The sequence below is a fragment of the Manis javanica genome, chromosome 11 (assembly GCF_040802235.1).
Source record: "Manis javanica isolate MJ-LG chromosome 11, MJ_LKY, whole genome shotgun sequence".
In the NCBI taxonomy this organism is placed as follows: Eukaryota; Metazoa; Chordata; class Mammalia; order Pholidota; family Manidae; genus Manis; species Manis javanica.
The window spans coordinates 18,164,433-18,183,534 of NC_133166.1; the positions used below are offsets into that span (position 1 = coordinate 18,164,433).

The 19,102-nt window shown below is 39.0% G+C and overlaps 1 protein-coding gene across 6 annotated transcripts in view; it reads left to right on the top strand.

Moving 5' to 3' along the window:
• Positions 1–19,102, top strand: part of PAK1 (p21 (RAC1) activated kinase 1) — a 122,438-nt gene that overhangs the window by 68,406 nt on the left and 34,930 nt on the right. For all 6 annotated transcript variants that reach the window (XM_073215975.1, XM_073215976.1, XM_073215979.1 and 3 more), the window contains exons 3-5: positions 13,312–13,412; positions 13,905–14,052; positions 17,765–17,802. In XM_073215975.1, the coding sequence (XP_073072076.1) occupies positions 13,312–13,412; positions 13,905–14,052; positions 17,765–17,802 (287 nt within the window). The remainder of the gene's footprint in view (positions 1–13,311; positions 13,413–13,904; positions 14,053–17,764; positions 17,803–19,102) is intronic.

The following is a 19,102-nucleotide window of genomic DNA, read 5'->3' on the forward strand; positions in this document are numbered from 1 at the left end:
ATTAAATAATTTGCCCAAGCTCTTCTAGGTAGGGAGTCACTGAGCTGGGATTGAAGCTCTGTCTGTTTCTAAGGACCTTTCCATTACGCAACACTGATGCTCTTGGGCTCAGAGTCAGTGACTCGCCCAGGGTCACATGCTCATAATTGTAATGCACAGAGTCTGAATATGAACTATTGTATCTTTACCTCTGGACTGTGTTCTTTCATTCTTCTAAGTTCTCAGATACCATATAGTGTTTGGAGGCTCCCATCCTAGAGATGTTCAGGCTAATGCCTTTAGTAGATCTGATTTGGTTAGTTCTTTTAAGTTATTTTTAAACAAATTTGCATTTAATGGCATCCATTCTGTTACTCACTGGCATATTCACTTAGCTTCATTATGGAAAAGGCACAATATATACAGAAGAAGCTATGTTTGAGTTTCAGGCCTTTGAAGTTATCATTGCTGTCCCTCTCTGACTTTGTGACCTTTGGTAAGTTGCTCTACCTTTCTTAGCCTCAGTTATCTTACCTGTAATGTGGGCACATACTAATATTTATCTCATGAAATTGCTGAAAGGATTTAAAGATGAAAGATGAGAGAAATTATTCAAACTGCAGCCTTATTAAGTCTTGGTAGTAATTTTGGTAGCTGTTATTGCTTGTAGTCATGGTTTTCTTTTGGATTCTGTGATAAACACTTAGAAGAGTTGTTAGGAGATTTACAAAATAACAACTCTTAATGGGGTCCCTCCAAGGTAGAATTAAAAAATGGTCCTACAGAGATGCTGTATTTCCTGTTGGTTTAGACAGGGCTAATGGGAAGACCAGATTAAATAGTTTCGTGCCCTGAGACTGAGCAGACCTAAGAGCATGTTGCCTAAGAAGTTCTCACGAGTTCTCTGTAATGTCAGAAGCAGGAATCTAAGCCTGGACCTCTGGAACAAATAATATATTTGAAACTGAGGCCAAAAAAATAAACATTTTAAAACTACAGATCTCAAATAGTCTTCATTTCTTTCTTACTCTAAACTTCTCCCTTCTCCCTTTCTTCTTTCTTCCCCTCTTTCTTCTGTTTTTTCCTAATTCATTTACTTAGTTGTTGTCAATAGGGTTGGAAGCGTCAATGTACATATGATATACTGGGAGTTGGCCTTAGCAACCAACTACATATTCAAGGTTTTCTAAGAAAACAGCACTTAAAAATATTCTGCTTTGGATTTTGTTCCTGTTGCAATGTTCCCATTTACTTGTTGTGTGACTTTGGACAACTCCTTGAATTTCTCTAGGCTTCAATTTTGTTCTCATCCATAAAATGAATAAATTGAACTAAATGCTCTGTAAGGTCATATATAGCTCATGGATCATGATTCTTAAAGATTCCTCCATTGCACTTAAAAATCTTTATATAGAAAAATGCACACTTCAGAAGTGTACAGCTCATGATAACATTGACCACAGTTGTGTGGTCACTGCTGTGACTGAAAAACAAGATATATAACTAGCACCCTAGAAGCTCCCTACATTTTCCCTTCCAGGCACTAACATTTCTCTTTTCAAAAGATTAAACATCATAAATGAGTTTGCCTGTTTTTCAGTTTGCTATACATAGAATTGTACAGTGTATATTCTTTTCTTTGCCTTCATTTGCTTAAATTAGCATTGTTTATAAGATTTATCTGTGTTTTTACTACAGTTATAATTCATTTTCATTGCTGTGTAATATTCTTTTACAGGAGTATTTTCCATTATATTATTGATGAACATAAGGTTGGTTTCAGTAATAGACTACTACAAGTAATGTTTCCTGACCATTCTTGTACATATCTTTATGCATGTGTTCACACATGTCTGCTGGGTACATATACATAGTGAAACTGCTGAATCATGCAGATCTTTATGTTAAACTTTGGTTGATAATACCAGAAGTTCACAGTTCAAACACATAGTTATTCAACTTCTATTTCCACTAGCATTGCATAAGAATTGCACCTTTTGTCACCACTTAGCACTGTCTTTAATGAGGTTGAGCAATTTTTTCATGCCAGTTGGTCATTTGGCTATACTTACTTGTGAAATGTCTGTTCAAGTCTTTTGCCCATTCAAAATTTTTTTATTACTTATTTTCAAGAGTTCTTATCTAGATATAAGTCTTTTGTTAGTTAAAATGTTGAAAATATCTTCTTTTATGCTCTTAATATCTTTGATAGATGCATGACATGGTGTCTTTGATAGAATTTTAATATAGTGAAATTTCAATTTAATTTTTAAATTTAAATTTATAGTCAAATTAATTTTTCCTTTCTAATTTTTTATGTTCTGTTTTTGAAATCTTTAAAGTAAAGGTTTTTCTCCTTTTAAATTTTTTATGTTCATACATGATCATATTATCCATAAATTGTGATAGTTTTGTTTCTTCCTTTCTAATCCTTCTCCTTTTACTTCTTTTTCTTTTCTAATTGCATAGGCTAATACTGTCAGTATTTTGATGAATAGAAGTGGTGGCAGGGAACACGCTTATCTTATTTCTCATTTCAGAGGAAAAAATATTTCACCATTAAGTATGATGTTTGCTCTAGTATTTTGGTAATTAGCTTTTATTAAGCAAATTCCCTTGTGATCCTAGTTCACTAAGAGGTTTTAATTACAGTTTTATTCAGATTTTAGCCAGTGCTCTTTCTGCATTAATTGAATTGATTATATACATTTCCTCCTTTATTTTGTTAATATGGTAAATTACATTTACTTTTTAAAAAATTTAGATATAATTCACATTATCATACAGTTCACCATCTCAAAGTGTACAATTCACTTGTTTTTGTATATTCACAAGATTGTACAACCATTACAACTGTCTAATTCCAATACATTTTCATCACCCTAAAAAGAAACCCCGTACCTGTTAGTAGTCACTCCCCATTTCTTCCTTCCCCCAATCCCTGGCAACCACTAATCTACTTTCTTTCTATGAATTTGACTTTTCTGAATGTTTTATATAAATGGAATCATACAGTATGTGGCCTCTTATGACCAGCTTCTTTCACTTAGCATAGAGTTCTTAAAGTTCATCCATGGATCAGGATTTCATTTCTTCTTATAGCTGAATAATACTAATACTCTTTTTTCTTTTTTCTTTTTTTCACTTTTTATTTTGGTATCATTAATCTACAGTTACATGAGGAACATTATGTTTACTAGACTCCCCCCATCATGAATGATGTTCTTTTGTATGGATATACAATATTTTATTTATTTATCCATCATCAGTTGAGGGACATTTGGGTTTCCACTTTTTGACTGTTTTGGATAATGCTGCTGTGAACATTCACCTACAAGTATTTTTTTGTAGACATAAGTTTTCATAAGATCCCTCTAGATTATATTTCTAGTCACCACAGACAAGTTTGCCAGCAGTAGTAGTCCAGGGAACCTGAAGTTCGTGGCCTTGGGATTTGGGACTACCAGGATTCTGAGTTGCTTTATTTTCTCCACTGTGTCTTTTCTCAGTCCCAGGCTCAGAGTACATCCCTAATAAGAGTTTATGAAATTTGGTTGACTTGCTGGGCAGGTGGAAAGCTGCGACAAAGGCCACTGTTTACTTCTCTGGGCCTTTGTTTTATTCTGTTTCTTTCTGGAATGCCCTTTCCCATCTCTGCCTGGCCAACTCCTGTATACCCTTCATGAGTTCTTCCAGGTATTATCTTCTCCAGAAAGGTGATTACCTGTATTCATCAGTACCCTGATCATGGATCATCGACCTGTTTTGCAGATTGAAGACTTGAACTCAGAGAAAGAAAGTGACTTTCCTAGGGTCATAAAGTGAGTTAGTGTTTTCAGAGATAATACTGGATCCATCTTCCTCTGACTCCTAGTCCAGGACAGATTTCTTTTAATGGCCTGACCTCAGCCTTCTCAGCTGTAAAAGTGGGACAGTCCATGCTGTGTGGTTCCTGGAGTTGTAAGGAGCCAGTAAGAGAGTGAACGTGACTAGGCCTTGTCTGCACACATATGAAGGAGGTGACTGTTACTTCCAGGGAAGGACTCGCTGAGTGCCAGGTGGCTCTGCCACCGCATGGCCCCTCCAGGTCTCTCCTGTTCCCTGTCTCGGGTGCCCGGTGTCCTGCCGGTCCTCCTCAGCCTGCATTCACAGCACTCAGGATAAATCCTGTCAGTTAGGTTTCCTTTCCTTCCAACCTCCCCTCCTCTTCCACTGCAGCCAAGCCCTTTCTCTTCTTACATCCCAGGTCTGGTCTATGTTAAACTGCTGTTTGAGTTAGTAGTTCCTTCCAGTCAGATCAGTCGGTAGAGATCAGGGGGTATCACAGGGGATAAAAGACTTGACCAGGTGACCTGAGTCTGACCCACCATGTACACAGGGCTGTTCGATTTATTTCTCAGGGCCTCTTTCCACAAAGAGTAGAATAAGATAGTCTGTAAGGTCATTTCCTAATATTATCTGGGGTATTCTTGAGCTAAGTAAGGTCTATGTTGGGGCCTACTTGAGATTCAGAAGTATAATGATTTTAATTAGAAGCCATGATTTTGGTCCTCAAGAAGATTACATTTTAATTAAGGAGGTAGGTCTTAAGAACAGCAAGGAATCATACACGACAGGAAATGACTAAATGCATGGTGGTATGGCAGTATCAGTATTTTGGGAATTCCCAGAGGAAGGAAAGGTCAAGAAATCCTTCATGGAAGAAGGGGGACTTAAACCAGTCTTTAAAAGATGGCTGAAAGTTTGACAGAGAAAATGGGCAGAAGAGCATTCCAAGCAAGGAGAAGAAAAAGTGAGCAAAAATTTGGAGGTGGGAATATGGGAAGTATATGCAAAGGTTTGCAGGGCAAAGCATGGCTTGTGGAAGCAGAGCCAACCTCAGCATTACCCTGTATGTTCATGTGTTAAATGATTTCATTTCCCTGGGGCTCTTTTCTATAGACTTTTTATCCTTTGAGCCATGTCTTTGTTGTTTCCATTACAAAGTTCCTTTTGTATTTGACATTCCATGCCTATATGATGGTATGTTATATAATAGATTAATAACATGTAGTAGAAATAATATATAAAAATGTTTGTAAATAAAAACCAAAGTCTATATAAAACATGAAAGTAACATAATTGTTTTTCCCTACAGTCTTTTAAATGACCAAATTAGAGGAAATTTAGGAACAGAAAGCAGTTCCAAAGTTCTGCAACATGTTCCATGTATTGTAAATATGAGTAAGACAGATGGACTTATGTCATAAATGACTGCTTAATTTGGTCCCTGGTAAACCCATGGCCTTCCCTTTCTCAAGGCAGCTGCTTCTGGAAATTGCCAAGTGTGTAAGTAGCTTAAGCCCCAGCAATTGGCATGTGGGCAAATTAAGATATTGAAGAAAGAACCTTTGGAATCAGACTTGGATTCAAATACCAAGTCTTACTAGCTACATAGTTTGAGAAAATTATGTAACTTTTTTTAGTTTCCTCATTTGTAAAGTGACAAGAGTAATAATCTTTCTCATAGGATTGTAAGAATTAAGGAAGATTATGTGTGTTACAGTATGTTATATATGGTAAATGTATTATTTAATGTTATTTATTCTCATTATACCAGTGTATGTTTTCTTGAATCAACTTGAAATTTTTTAGGGGAGATAAGGTAGTAGAATGTAAAGGGCCTTGGTTTTGAAGCCAGACCTTTAGAATTTCAGTTTTCTTCAATAACTGTAGGCAAGGTTTACTTTCCTAATCTAAAAGTAGAAGTTGCCTCTCAGGATTGCGGTGATTATATGAGATGATGTGTATGAAGTGCCTGTGAAAAACTGGGGATGCCAGATCAGGAAGTAAACTGGCTACTGAGCTTTGAGGGTGCTTATCTTTCTGTTTTCATAGACTCACGGAATATAGGAGCTGGAAGGGCCCTTAAAATCAGCCAGTCCATTCTCTCCATTGTTCAGATGAAAAAGCTAGAACTCAGACTGTATGGTGTGGTAGAGGCAAAACTGGCCTGGACTCTAGACCTTCTTATTTTTCTCCCCCACCTTTTTCCCTTTCATCAGGGTTGTCCTGAGTCTTTGGAGGCATTAGGACTTCAGAATTTATTTTGGCCCGTGTTCTCAGCTCCCACAGAGCAGGGTCTTAAAATAGGACAACGGCAGCTGGGTAACAAGGATTGTGAGAATCAGGTTTGAGCTGCTAAAAATGAAACATTTATCCCTACCCTAGAAAGAATTTGCCTGTCTTAGGCATACTCCTTGCCAGATTGAGTTAGGGGTCCAGTCATTTGTTCCTTTCTTCACTCATTGTCCTAAGTACCTACCTTGTACCAGGCATATGCTAGGAATGGGAATCTGTGATGTGTTGGGTGTGGCCTCTTCACTTGGAACTCATTCTGGTGGGGAAGATAAACCTTTACAATAGGCAATTACTGTAATGGTGCTGGGAGAACAGAGGAGAGGGTGAAGAACTGCCCAACCTAGAGGTCAGGGAGAACTTTCCAGAAGAGATGACCTTTAAGAAAGACCTGAAAAGGATAAATAAAAGGCTTATTGTGGTAAAGTGGCAAAAGAAGGGAAAAGGAAGGCAAGATTCACGAGTAAAGGGATAGCTTGAAAAAATGTAGAGGTGTGAAGGAGTCCATTGTGTTTGGTGAACTACGCTGGTTCAGCGCATTTGGTATAGAGTATATGAAACACAAGTATGGGAAATGAAGAGGAAGTTACACGTCTGCAGAGCAGAGCTTCTAAAACATTATATTATATTTTATTTTTTATTAAAGTATAGTTGATACACAATCTTATATTGGTTTCAACTGTACAATACAGTGGTTCAGCCGTTACCCATATTATTAAATCCTCACCCCCACTAGTACAGCTACTATTTGTCAACATAGGAAGATGTTACAGAATCATTGGCCATATATTCTATGCTGTACTACCATCCCTGTGACCAACTTATATTACGATGGAGACTTTTTTGTGCCTTTTTATCTGCCTCGCCCTTCCCATCTACCCACCCTAACTCCTCCCCTGTGGTAACTACAAGTCACTTCTCAGTGTCTGTGGGTCTACTGCTATTTTGTTCATTTTGTTTTGTCAAATGTTATTTTTTAAAAAAAGACAGAGCAGTTTTTGTTTACAGAAAAACTGAGAAGGCACACAAATTTCCTGCATACCTCGCATCCCCACATATGCACAATCTTCCCCAATATTAATGTCCTGCACCAGCATCCTGATACATTTGCTACAGTTGATGAACCTGCATCAATACACCCCATTCATCTTAACTCCATATTTTACATTTGGATTCACTCTTGGTGTTGCACATTCTGTGGGTTTGGACAAATGTACAAAGACATGTACCCACCATTCTAGTAACATACAGAATAGTTTCATTGTCCTTAAATTCCTCTCTGTTCCACTAATTCATCCTTTTTTCCTTTCAACCTTTGGCAACCACTGATCCTTCTATTGTCTCTATAGTTTTACCTTTTCCAGAATGTTATACAGTAGGAATCATACAGTATGAAGTCTTTTCTGACTGGTTCTTTCATCTAGTAATAGGTGTTTGTTCCTCATTGTCCTCTCTAGGTTTTTGATAGCTCATTCCTGTTTAGTGCTGAATAATGTCCCATTTTCTGGATGTACTACAGTTTATCCATCCACAAAGGACATCTTGGTTGCTTCCAAGTTTTGGCAATTTTGAATAAAGCTGCCATAAACATCTATGTGCAAGTTTTTATGTGAATATATAAGTTTTTGACTTGTTTGGGTAAATACCAAGAAGTACAATTGGTGGATTGTATGGTAAGAGTATGTTTAGTTATGTAAGAAACTGCCAGCCTATCTTCCAAAGTGACTGTACTGTTTCGTATTTCCACCAGCAATGAATGAAAATTCATTGCTCCAATGCTTCTCAGTGTTTGGTGATGTCAGTTTGGGATTTTAGCCATTCTCCTAGGTGTATAGTGGTATTTCATTGTTGTTTTAATTTGCAGTTTCCTAATGACATATGATATTGAACATCTTTTCATCTGTTTTATCTTCTTTGGTGAGGTATCTGTTCAGGCCTTTTGCCCATTTTATCAATTGGGTTTTTGTTGAGTTTTAAGAGTTTTTCGTATATTTTGGAAAACAGTCCTTTTGCAGATATGTGTGTGTGTGTATGTATTTCAGATAGATCTTATGCAAATATTTCCTGCCTGTCTGTGGTTTCTCTTCTTATTTTGATTCTCAGACTTTTATGTGTATGTGAATTATTTGGGATTTTATTAAAATTCAGATTCTGATTCAGTAGGTCTGGGGTGCAGCATTAGATTCTACATTTCCAACAGTCATCCAAGTAATAGTGATGCTGCTTTGAAAAGCAAGGCTGGAGACCATCTGGCTGCTGTTTGCATTGGAGCGGACCAGAATACAGTTGACAGGTTACTGTTAGAATGATTCAGGCCATAGATAATAATGCCTGAAATGGAGTGGTGGCAATGAAGATGGAAAAGCATGAGTAAATTTCATAACTGTAGAAGATAAAAGTCAGTAATAACTTGGGGACTAGAATGCACTGGGAGAAAAAGGAGAGAGAACATAATCATGAGCAGCAGCAATGCATAAGAGACAGAGTGACAGTATAATGGCCTTAGGGCTGGGAGTCTGAAAACCTCAGTTCTGTCATGGATCTGCTGCTTACTTGCTCTGTGACCTTGGGCAGGTTTATTAACTTCTTGGAACCTCTGTTTCTTCTTCTGTGAAGTGGGTACCTGTACAACACACAGAGCAGTACAACTCCTTTCCGGTTCCTGGACTCTATTCCAGTGTGTCTGTGGGAGGGGGTCTTCCCACACACATCACCAAGCAATTCTCTAACACCAGCAGGGTGTCCAAGAACTCAACTCAATTCTGATGCTATCTGCCCAGAAACAGCACCGGATTCCCCAGGGTAAGGGCTCTGGCCTACAGGACTGCCCTCCACTCCCACATTCTAGACAACAGTTGTAAGCCTCAGGCTATGCCCTGTGCTTCTGACCAACTGGCTCCAGATTGGAAGTTCCAACAACCTCCCCCTTAGGTTTGATTAATTTGCTAGAATGGCTTAACAGAACTCAGGAAAACACTTACATTTACCAGTTTAATAAAGGGTACAAGCTATCAGCCAGATGAGAAGATACACAGGGCAAGGTCCCAAATCACAGAGCTTCTATCCTGGTGGAGCTTGGGGCCTGGCTGCATGGCACGTGGAAGCTTTCTGGTTCCCCAAGCATGGAAGCACTCTCTGACAGAGAAGCAGGATGAGAAAGAGAGAGAGATGCTTCTCTCATGGGTTTTTGTGAGGGCTTCTTTGCATAGTCATGATTGACTAAATCACAGCCATTGGCTGATACAACCTCCAGCCCCTGCCCTTGGGTGGGTCCAAAAGTCTCTCATTTCACCTTTAAAGCTCTGAAATGTTTTCAGAAGCTGTGGATGAAGACCAAATATACCTGGGAAATATATATTTGGTCATCTGAGTGTATTTCTTTTTTTTTTAATTAAAGTATCATTGATATGCAATCTTTTTTCTTTTATTAAGGTATCATTGATATACAGTCTTATGAAGGTTTCACATGAGCAACGTTGTGGTTATTACATTCACCCATATTATCAAGCCCCTACCCCCACCCCATTGCAGTCACCGTCCATCAGTATAGTAAGATGCTATAGAGTCACTACTTGTCTTCTCTGTGCTATACTGTCTTCCCCATGACCCCTGTACATTATGTGTACTACTCATAGTGCCCCTTAATTCCCTTCTTTCTCCCTCCCCATCTGTCCTCCCGACCCCTTCCCTTTGGTAACCGCTAGTCCCTTCTTGGAGTCTATAAGTCTGCTGGTGTTTTGTTCCTTCAGTTTTGGTTTGTTATACTCGACAAATGAGTGAAATCACTTGGCACTTGTCTTTCTCCTCCTGGCTTATTTCACTGAGCATAATACCCTCCAGCTCCATACATGTTGTTGCAAATGGTAGGATTTGTTTTCTTCTTATGGCTGAATAATATTCCATTGTGTATATGTACCACATCTTCTTTATCCATTCATCTACTGATGGACACTTAGGTTGCTTCCATATCTTGGCTATTATAAACACTGTTGTGATAAACATAGGGGTGCATATGTCTTTTTGAATCTGGGATCTTGTTTTCTTCAGGTAAATTCCTAGGAGTGGGATTCCAGGGTCAAATGGTATTTCTATTTTTAGTTTTTTGATAACCCTCCATATTGTTTTCTACAAGGTTGAGCTAATTTACATTCCCACCAGCAGTGTAGGAGGGTTCTCCTTTCTTTGCATCCACACCAGCATTTATTGTTTCTTGTCTGTTGGTTATTGGCCATCCTAACTGGCATGAGATGATATCTCATTGTGGTTTTAATTTGCATTTCCCTGATGATTAGTGATGTGGAGCATCTTTTCATGTGCCTGTTGGCCAGTGACTATATTTCTTATAATTCATTATATTGCAGTATCATAATCACTGCCCTGCTTGTCACACAGTTGTTTTGAGGTGCTTATGAACTAATATATATGAAAGTGCTTTGTAAATACTAGCACATGATACAAACGAAGGTGATTATTGTAATTATTATAAAATGTAAGTCTCTTATAGGGTACTGAAGGATATAATGATACTTTATTTGCCCTTTGGGAATATTCAGTCTGGTAATGGGACTCAGACATGTCTACCTGGAAAGGCAGTAGAACAGGTGTTATAGAACAAGTGGATCGTATTAATGCAGCCAAGCTCTTCCTGGGCATCGGGGCCTTAACTGCGTGTTTAGGGGCCTTATTTTAGCCCACGGGCTTCAGCCTGTACTTTTCATCGGACATCTAAGGATAGGCCCAGACAAACCTGGCATTCAGCCCCTGTCTAACCCTTGTCAACTTCTTAGACACTGTTCAGTGAATTTTTTTAATGGTGAATTTGGGTTTGTCTTCAGCCATGAACCTTGCTGGAATATGATCCTGGGCATTTCTGGGAGGGAAAATGTCTTACTTCTCGTGGAGCCAAGAATATTTGTGCCATTACTGTGACTGTGTGGAGAATAACTTCTGCAGGGAGAGAACTCAGTGGTTTCCTTGACAGTTTGGTAGTGGGGAAGACCAGAGACTCAGGGATTCTAGGCCTCCCTTGCTGGCTTGCCTTAAAGAGGAGGATGGTCTGGACTTGCCTCACAGGCCTACATGGTATTTCTGGTTTGCCTAGATGCCCAGAGTCTAATACCTGTAGGACGAACCTGTCGCTGAAACTCAGGAATAGTCAAGCGAGTTATTGAAAAGAAGAAGTACTCGTTTCCTTACCTACAAAATGGGGATACTAATATCTGTTTTGTAGGGTTGCATGAATATTCTGTGAAATAATGCATACGGAATTTTTAGCATATGCCTGGCACATGGTAAGAGCTCAGTAAATCAGAGCCTCTAAACCCAGGTGACATGTAGGAGTTTCCCAGGAAGCTTAGGTCAGATGGCCATCTCCTCTGCCTCCTCCTGAGGACATTGAAAGAGGAGAAACTGTGGCTGGCAAAAGAAGGAGGAAAAAGGAGGTTTTCTAGAGATGTTTTAATCTTGGCCCTGTAGGTCCCCGTCTAGGAAGAAAGATTCTTTGGCTGAACCTTGAAAGGTATTGAAGTCTCTGTCAGCTGGGTTACATTTGCATATGTCTGCTGAGGTCTAGTTAATAGCAAGACCCTGAAAATCCTATTCATTTTAGAGCTGCTGTTACAAAGTACCACACACTAGGTGGCTTATTGTTTCAGTTTTGGAGGCTAGAAATTCAAGATCACGGTGTCTGCAGGGTTAGTTCCTTCTGAAAGTTATGAGGAAAAAAATCTGTTCTTTGCCTCCCCCCTAGCTTCCGGTGGTTTGCTGGCAGTCTTTGATGTTTCTTGGCATGAAGCATCACTGTGCTCTCTGCCTTCGTCTTCATATGGTCTCCTGTGCATCTGTCTCCAAATTTCCCCTTCTTTTAGGGCCACTGCTCTTACTGGACTAGGGGCCCACCCCACTCCAGTATGACCCAATTATAACTTGTTACATCTGCAGTGACCCTATTTCCAAATAAGATCACATTCTGAAGTACTGGGAGTTAGGACAAAGGCATTTGGGGAGGCCCAACCCCTAACTTCAGCACTAAAATTCTTTTTGTTTTTTAATTGAAGTATTGTTGATATACAATCTTGTATTGGTTTCAAATGTACAACACAGTGGTTCAACAGGTTATCCATATTATTAAATCCTCACCCCTTCTAGTGCAGTTACTATCTGTCAACATAAAAAGATGTTATAGAATCATTTACTGTATTCTCCATACTGTACTACTGTCCCCATGACCAACTTATATCATGATTGTGAATTATTGTGCCCCTTTATCCTCCTTACCCCCACCCCACCCCAAACCATCCCCCTTGGTAACCACTAGTAACTCTCAGTGTTCATGAGTCTGCTCCTGTTGTGTTCATTCTGTTTTTCAGCAACAACTCTTTAAATATTAAAGCTTTTTCTGCTAGATCAGTAGGACCTTAGTGAACATCTGCTTTACGCAAGACCATTGATGGGAGAGAGAAGACTATAAGTCTTTGGATTAATGATCTGTTAAGGTCCTAGCTTAGGGAGGCAGCATAGCATAGTGGTTTAGAGCTGAGGATTTGGGCCAGACCGCCTGGGCTTGGGTCTGGGTGCCGCCAGTTACTAACCATGTGATTTTGGGCAAGTAACTTAAATCTCTGTGCTTCATTTTTCTATCAGCAAAATGATAGTACTTAACTGATAGGGTTGCTGTCAGGCTAAAGTGGATTAATACATGTAAAGATCTTGGACTATTGCCTGGTAAGCACCCGATAAAATATTAGTGGCTTATATTATTCAAACAACTTCGAAATCTAAAATTCTGTAGTTTAGAACCTTAAAGCAACCCATAATCAAGAATGAAACAAGTGGGATGCTCATAAAATATAGGCTGTCAGGGCTGGCAGCGTCTTGAGACTGTCTACGCAAACCTCCTCTTCATGCAGATGGGGAGACCAGGGTTCAGGAAGAAGTGGCTTGCCTTGGATCGAATGGCTCATTAGTGGTAGGACCAGAGCTACTAACCCTGGTGAATGTTCTTTCTGCTCCTCCCTTACTTTTCCAACAAAAAATTAAGTCTTTAACAGTGCATTGAGAATCTACTCCAGGCTAAGTTGAGCTCTGTAAATACATGTGAAGTAGACAGTCCTTGGCCTCTAAAGAAGCCTACAGCTCAACAAAGAGTTTATAAATAAGCCTAAGAATGTAATAATGCCCCTGTTTTTTTTCCCCTTTCTCTTATTTCTCTTGCAGCAAATAAAAAGAAGGAGAAGGAACGGCCAGAGATTTCTCTTCCTTCAGATTTTGAGCACACAATTCATGTTGGTTTTGATTCTGTCACGGGGGAGTTTACAGTAAGTCCTGGGTCATGGAAGGCCTGTGGTCTTTCAGAGTTCTGGCTATGCACTGTTAGATTCAATCCTTCCTAGTCTTCCTGATGCCTCTGTCTTTGCCTGAGAGCCTCATTACTGTCTTCTTATATTCATGAGAGGGACACTTTCCTCATCTCCAAAATTGTACCAGAGAAACCTTTGGATCTCCATTCCTGTTAAGTGGCCCCTTGGCAGCAGGCTCTGTGCTGGGCACTGATGATACAGAGACAAATCAGACATGGTTCCTGCTCTAAAGGAGGACTAGGCTGGTGAAGGAGCAAACATCTGAAAAAATGACTAATGCAGTGAGATAGATAATGTAATAAAGGCTTGTGTGGAGCTCTGAGGGCATAGAGAGGAAAGAATGTGCAAGCCTGTCTTTAGCTGCTAGCAGGTATCAGAGTTAGCTCTGATTTTCCTTCAGGGTCCCCTGTGACTGTGCCTTCCTGACAGCCATGCATGTCTCTCTTACAGGGGATGCCAGAGCAGTGGGCCCGCTTGCTTCAGACATCAAATATCACCAAGTCAGAGCAGAAGAAAAACCCGCAAGCTGTCCTGGATGTATTGGAATTTTATAACTCAAAGAAGACCTCCAACAGCCAGAAGTATATGAGCTTTACAGGTATGGGGCCTGCTCAGGGCAGTCTGGAAGACGGAGGGTTTTCATTTGGGTGGGAAAGCTCTGCATGCCTTTTGGTGTGGGCTGAGGGAAGAAAGTATTGGACAGAGTGGAGATGACATTGCACAAAATGGAATTTTGGACTTTGAGAGCCAAGATGATGGGATGTTACATCAAACTTGAGTTTTTACTCTAAAACTGCATTTTTTTTAAAGTAGCATGATGTTATATATAAAGAACATAGACTTTGTACTGAAAGAGATGATTCTGATAGTCACTAGGTTCTAATAATTACTTAATTTCTTTGAGCCTCAATAATGGGAATAATAATTTCTATCCCAAGAGGTTGTAGTGAGGAATAAATGAGTTTGTTGATGTGAAAGTTCTCTTTTGGTTGTAAAATGAGACTGCGGAAATGTAGCTATCATTCTCAGTTATTTAATAACACACTTAATCTTTTTTCAATAGGCAAGCACAATTTCTTCCTCAAGAAATTCTTTATCAGTCAAATGAAAAACAGCCCCATAATAATAAATGTTCTTTGGATGCTCTCTCTCTCTCATCTAATAGGTACAGATTTATAGGACTATGTTTTTCAGAGTGTTTTTAATAGCAGAATTGGGGTTAGAATCCAGGTCTCCTAATTCCTAGGCCAGCACTTCTTGAGTTTCCTGCTTGCCTTTAGTAACTCTATTTAGAAGATTCCTTCCATAGCAGAGATTTTTTTTTCTAGATAAGTTATGAGAAAGCCTATATTTCTGGAAACTTGCCTTTTATATAGCATCTTAGGATGTTAGAATAAGAAATATCCTTAGTATATACCACTTCCAGTCCCCCTTTGTTTTACAGGCATTTAAGCCAAAAAAGGGCCTTTCTAATGAAGCAAAATTGGTGGCGGAGCTGGTCTCTTAACTCTGAGACCAGTGCTCTTACCAGTGTTCATGCTGTTCTCTTTCAAAGAGCAGTATTGCTGGGGTAGGTGAGAACCAGGATGAACTAGCTAATTTTGAAGGGTGTTTTCCCCAGCGAGTGTCTGGCTTGCATCAAAGGGCACAGATGGTGAGGGTGCCGGGTTGCAGCTTTGCTCATGCTGCCTCGGTGGTACCCAGGAGAGGGGCATGCCTGTTCCCTGCAGTATTTCCTTCCTCACATCTGGCCCTGCTGGGTCTGTCTCACTTTTCCCATTGAGGGACTGGGTCATTCCAAGAAGGAATTGGAGTTGAGTGGTGCTGGGTGGTAAAGTTTTTTAGTGAGGAGACTAGAGGTTTTGTTTTAAGGAGTTGGCAATGGAGACATCAGATTAGAAGCTGACTTTGAAAGCCTCAGCAGCAAAGTTTTTGGAAGAATTGCTGTTTTTATGTGTACACGTGTAGATGTGTATAAATGCTATATGTGTATAAGGAAGCATAGCTCTGTAGGTTTGCATATTAAAGTTCATTTAAGTATTCATGAATGAATATGCATATAGATATACACATTCAGGCACTTGTGTGTATGTTCATCTGTGCATGCATGTATGAATAGCATTGAGTGTATAACTATAGAATATGTGAATATATGTCCATACATCTTCTATGTGTATAAGTACATGCATGTATATGTATATACATACACATGTGTGTATGTGTTTGTGTATATATGTGTGTGTGCACACATACACATGCAGAATTTTTAGTTTTCTAAAAGTTGAAGACCAGAGCCAATACTAGGCAGAATTGTATATTTGGTACAGATTATTTTTAATATCATATCTCTCCTTTTCTTGTTTTCCTGCTTCTCGTACTATTAATTAAAATAACACTGCCTCAGTTTGTGCATGCTTGCAAATAAGTTATTTTATCTGATTCTCATGATAGCTCAGGGTACAGGCAAGGTAAGGATGATTATCTCCATTTTACAAATTAAGAGAAATGAATTGGACTCAGAGAAACTAAGCAACTCACTCAGGGTGGCTCAATTGTTATGTGATAGAAGTGTTTTAAACTTGGACCTTTAAAGCCTTTGCTGTCTACTATCCAAGCACAATCCTCCATGGCAATTTTTTATCAAGTTTCTTATTTTCCAACACTTTATTTTCTATACCAACTAGTAGTCAGTGATGAGCAAAAAAGTAGACTAGATTGACAACCCAAAGTAAAGTTCTGGGTTTTAGCCCTACTCTGCCACTGATTTATGTAACCCTGAACAAGTGTCTTTCACTCTCTGAACTTCTGTTTCCTCATTTGTAACATGAAGGGTTTGGAAGTACTTTCTGCTCTGTTATTCTGTGCTATGGAATTTGATTTTGATACATAGACATTGTACATCAGATTTCAAAGGAGCAATGCTTGCTTGTTTTTTTTATATGGCAGAGGTATACTCAGTCCTCAAAAACATTAGCAGTGCACAAGGTTGGGGGTAGTGCAGTGAAGGCATGGTATTGCAGTTTCTCTGCCTAAACTGATATTCTTTTTTATTAAGGTATGATTGATATACACTCTTATGAAGGTTTCACATGAAAAAACAATGTGGTTACTACATTCACCCACATCATCAAGTCCCCACCCATACCCCAATTCAGTCACTGTCCATCAGTGCAGCATAAGCTGATGTTCTTTTGGACTAGAAAAACGTATTATGTTTCAAGTATATCCTTCAAGAACATACTGTCGCAGCTTGTGGGTTCATGATTTGTCACAGGACCAAAGAAGCTGTACCTGGCACTTTCTTAAATGATGGAATTGGGATCTTGGATGTTCTCTGGGCTTTATTCTTAGTGAGGAATATGTTGGATTTAGTAGAGTATTTCTCCTCCTCATTCCTTTGGTGGCAAATTGGTGGAGTCAGTTTCTTCTTGGATCTTTAGGAATGAAAGATTAAACCAAACATAATAGTTGGTCTCGAAACTTATTTTCTTGTTAAGATTTCCATTGAATCTGTATTTCATATTTTATCAAGTCCAAGGTAATATGGATTCTAAGAAGTACCATTATTTTATATACCACTAAAGAAGAAAAAGTTGCCAATGAAACCATACAGTACCTTTGATCGTAGGACAGTCTCTGTTTCAGAGATGTTAGTGTGAAAAATGTACATCTCAGAATCAGTGAAATATAGTAATTGCCTCCTTGAGGAGTTTGAATCTATTCTTAGAAACAAGACCCTGTCTTCAATTAGACTTGACATGATTAACCCATCTCTCTTCCTAAGCCTTAGTCTTTCTCTTTCTGTGAGTAATAGACATGGCTGTAGAAGGATCTTTACTAAAAGCTGAAATCACGCACTGGTCATGGTTTGTCATGGATAGCTCAGGATGGTGCCAGCTCTGAATTCTTTTCCTTTTCTTAGATTGCAGGGAATTTCCTCAGCCATTGAGGCCTGATGATGTTGTAGTTGATGATGTGGATACAATTCAAGCATACTATTTAGAATTAGACCAAGATTCAAATCCTGACCCCTATTTAACCTGTGTGTATCCTGGGCAAATTACTTAATTTCTTTGAATCTGTTTCCAAATCTCTAAAAGTAGACATAATAATAGTACTCAGAGCTGTAGTGAGGATTAAAAGAGGCATTGTGTGCAATATTCTCAGCATTGTGTTGGGCCTATCATACCAGTAATATTATTCTTCTCTGAGCCTTGCAAGTGGTTAACTGGATAGGCTTCCTTGGCTCTTAAGAATGAATTAACTATAATTGTTTACTGACTGAGTCCTTTGTCTTTTTCCCTTTGCAGATAAATCAACTGAGGATTATAATTCTTCTAACACTTTGGTAAGTCTTTATTTCCTCTCTTCTGATGTGGGCAGATATGGTGGTTAGGAACCAAGATGGTGTGGTAGATTCAGAGCCTGGGCTAGGGGGCACTCATTTTGGTCACTGCCTTTCCCTGGGCCTCAGAGTCTCTCTCTTTACAGGAAAGGAATTGGACTTCATAAACTGTAGGTATTTCAGTGTTTTATTTGTAGCTTTGAACCTTGGGAAGTCTGTTGCCTTCCTGAGCCTCAGGATTTTTTCATCAATAAAATGAGGATGATACATTTTGCCTTACCTGGACATGTCTTCAAATACCTGAATTTAGAAAAGAATTCTCTCTCTTTGGTTGGTAGAGTCTAAAAAACCAGACTCAGGATTAATCATTGAAAGGTGCAGGTTCTGTCCTTTAAGGTCATTTATGATGTCCTTTGAAGTTGTAATGAATGCCCTGTCACTTGAACGGATGTTCTAGGAATCCTTGATGAATTAGCTGGAAAGTAAAACAGGGTGATCGCAAAGGTCCCTCTACTTCTCTCAACTTATAAATTCTATTTTCCAGAGCAGATAAAACGACATGTGTAAATGGTAAGCTTATACATAGTAAGCTGTGAGATATATATATATATATATATATATATATATATATATATATATATATATATATATATATATGCAAGAATACTGCTATTTTTCATACTTGATGTTGTGCCTTGTACAAAACAGATTATGTCATGTTGATTTACTTAATCGTTTGCAAGGCCCCTACTCTATGCCAGGTCCTGTGTGGAGAAGTGGCAATACAGAAATGAATCAGACATTGTCCCAACTCTTAAGATACTCCCAGTCTGTGAGTGCCATAAAGGCTTCACTGAAACTTCATGAAGCCAGGGACTATGTCTGTTGTTAATTGCTGTATCTGTGGCACCTGGCAAGTAACCTGTACCTGAATGAACAGTTGGATGTATAAGGAAAGCTTTCTGATGGTAAAGTCTGAGCTGAATGAGTTAGGTTGTCTGGGGCAAGGACTGAGGAAAGATGATGGTGTTCCAGACAGAGACTAACTAGCATGTGCAAACACAAGGAGGTTTGCAAGGTTTGGTTGTACATGGAACTGCAAGTACTTAGTTATGATTGGAATGTGACGTGTGATGGGACTAGAGGTGGGTGACAAGAACAGGTAGGCAGGTCAGATCATGGAGGGGTTTTAACTTTATCTTAAAGGTGATGAGAAGATATTGAGGAATTTTAAGCAGGGGAGTAGTAAATTCTAACACAATACTGAGTCATCATCAAAATACTTTGAAACCATGCTTCCTGC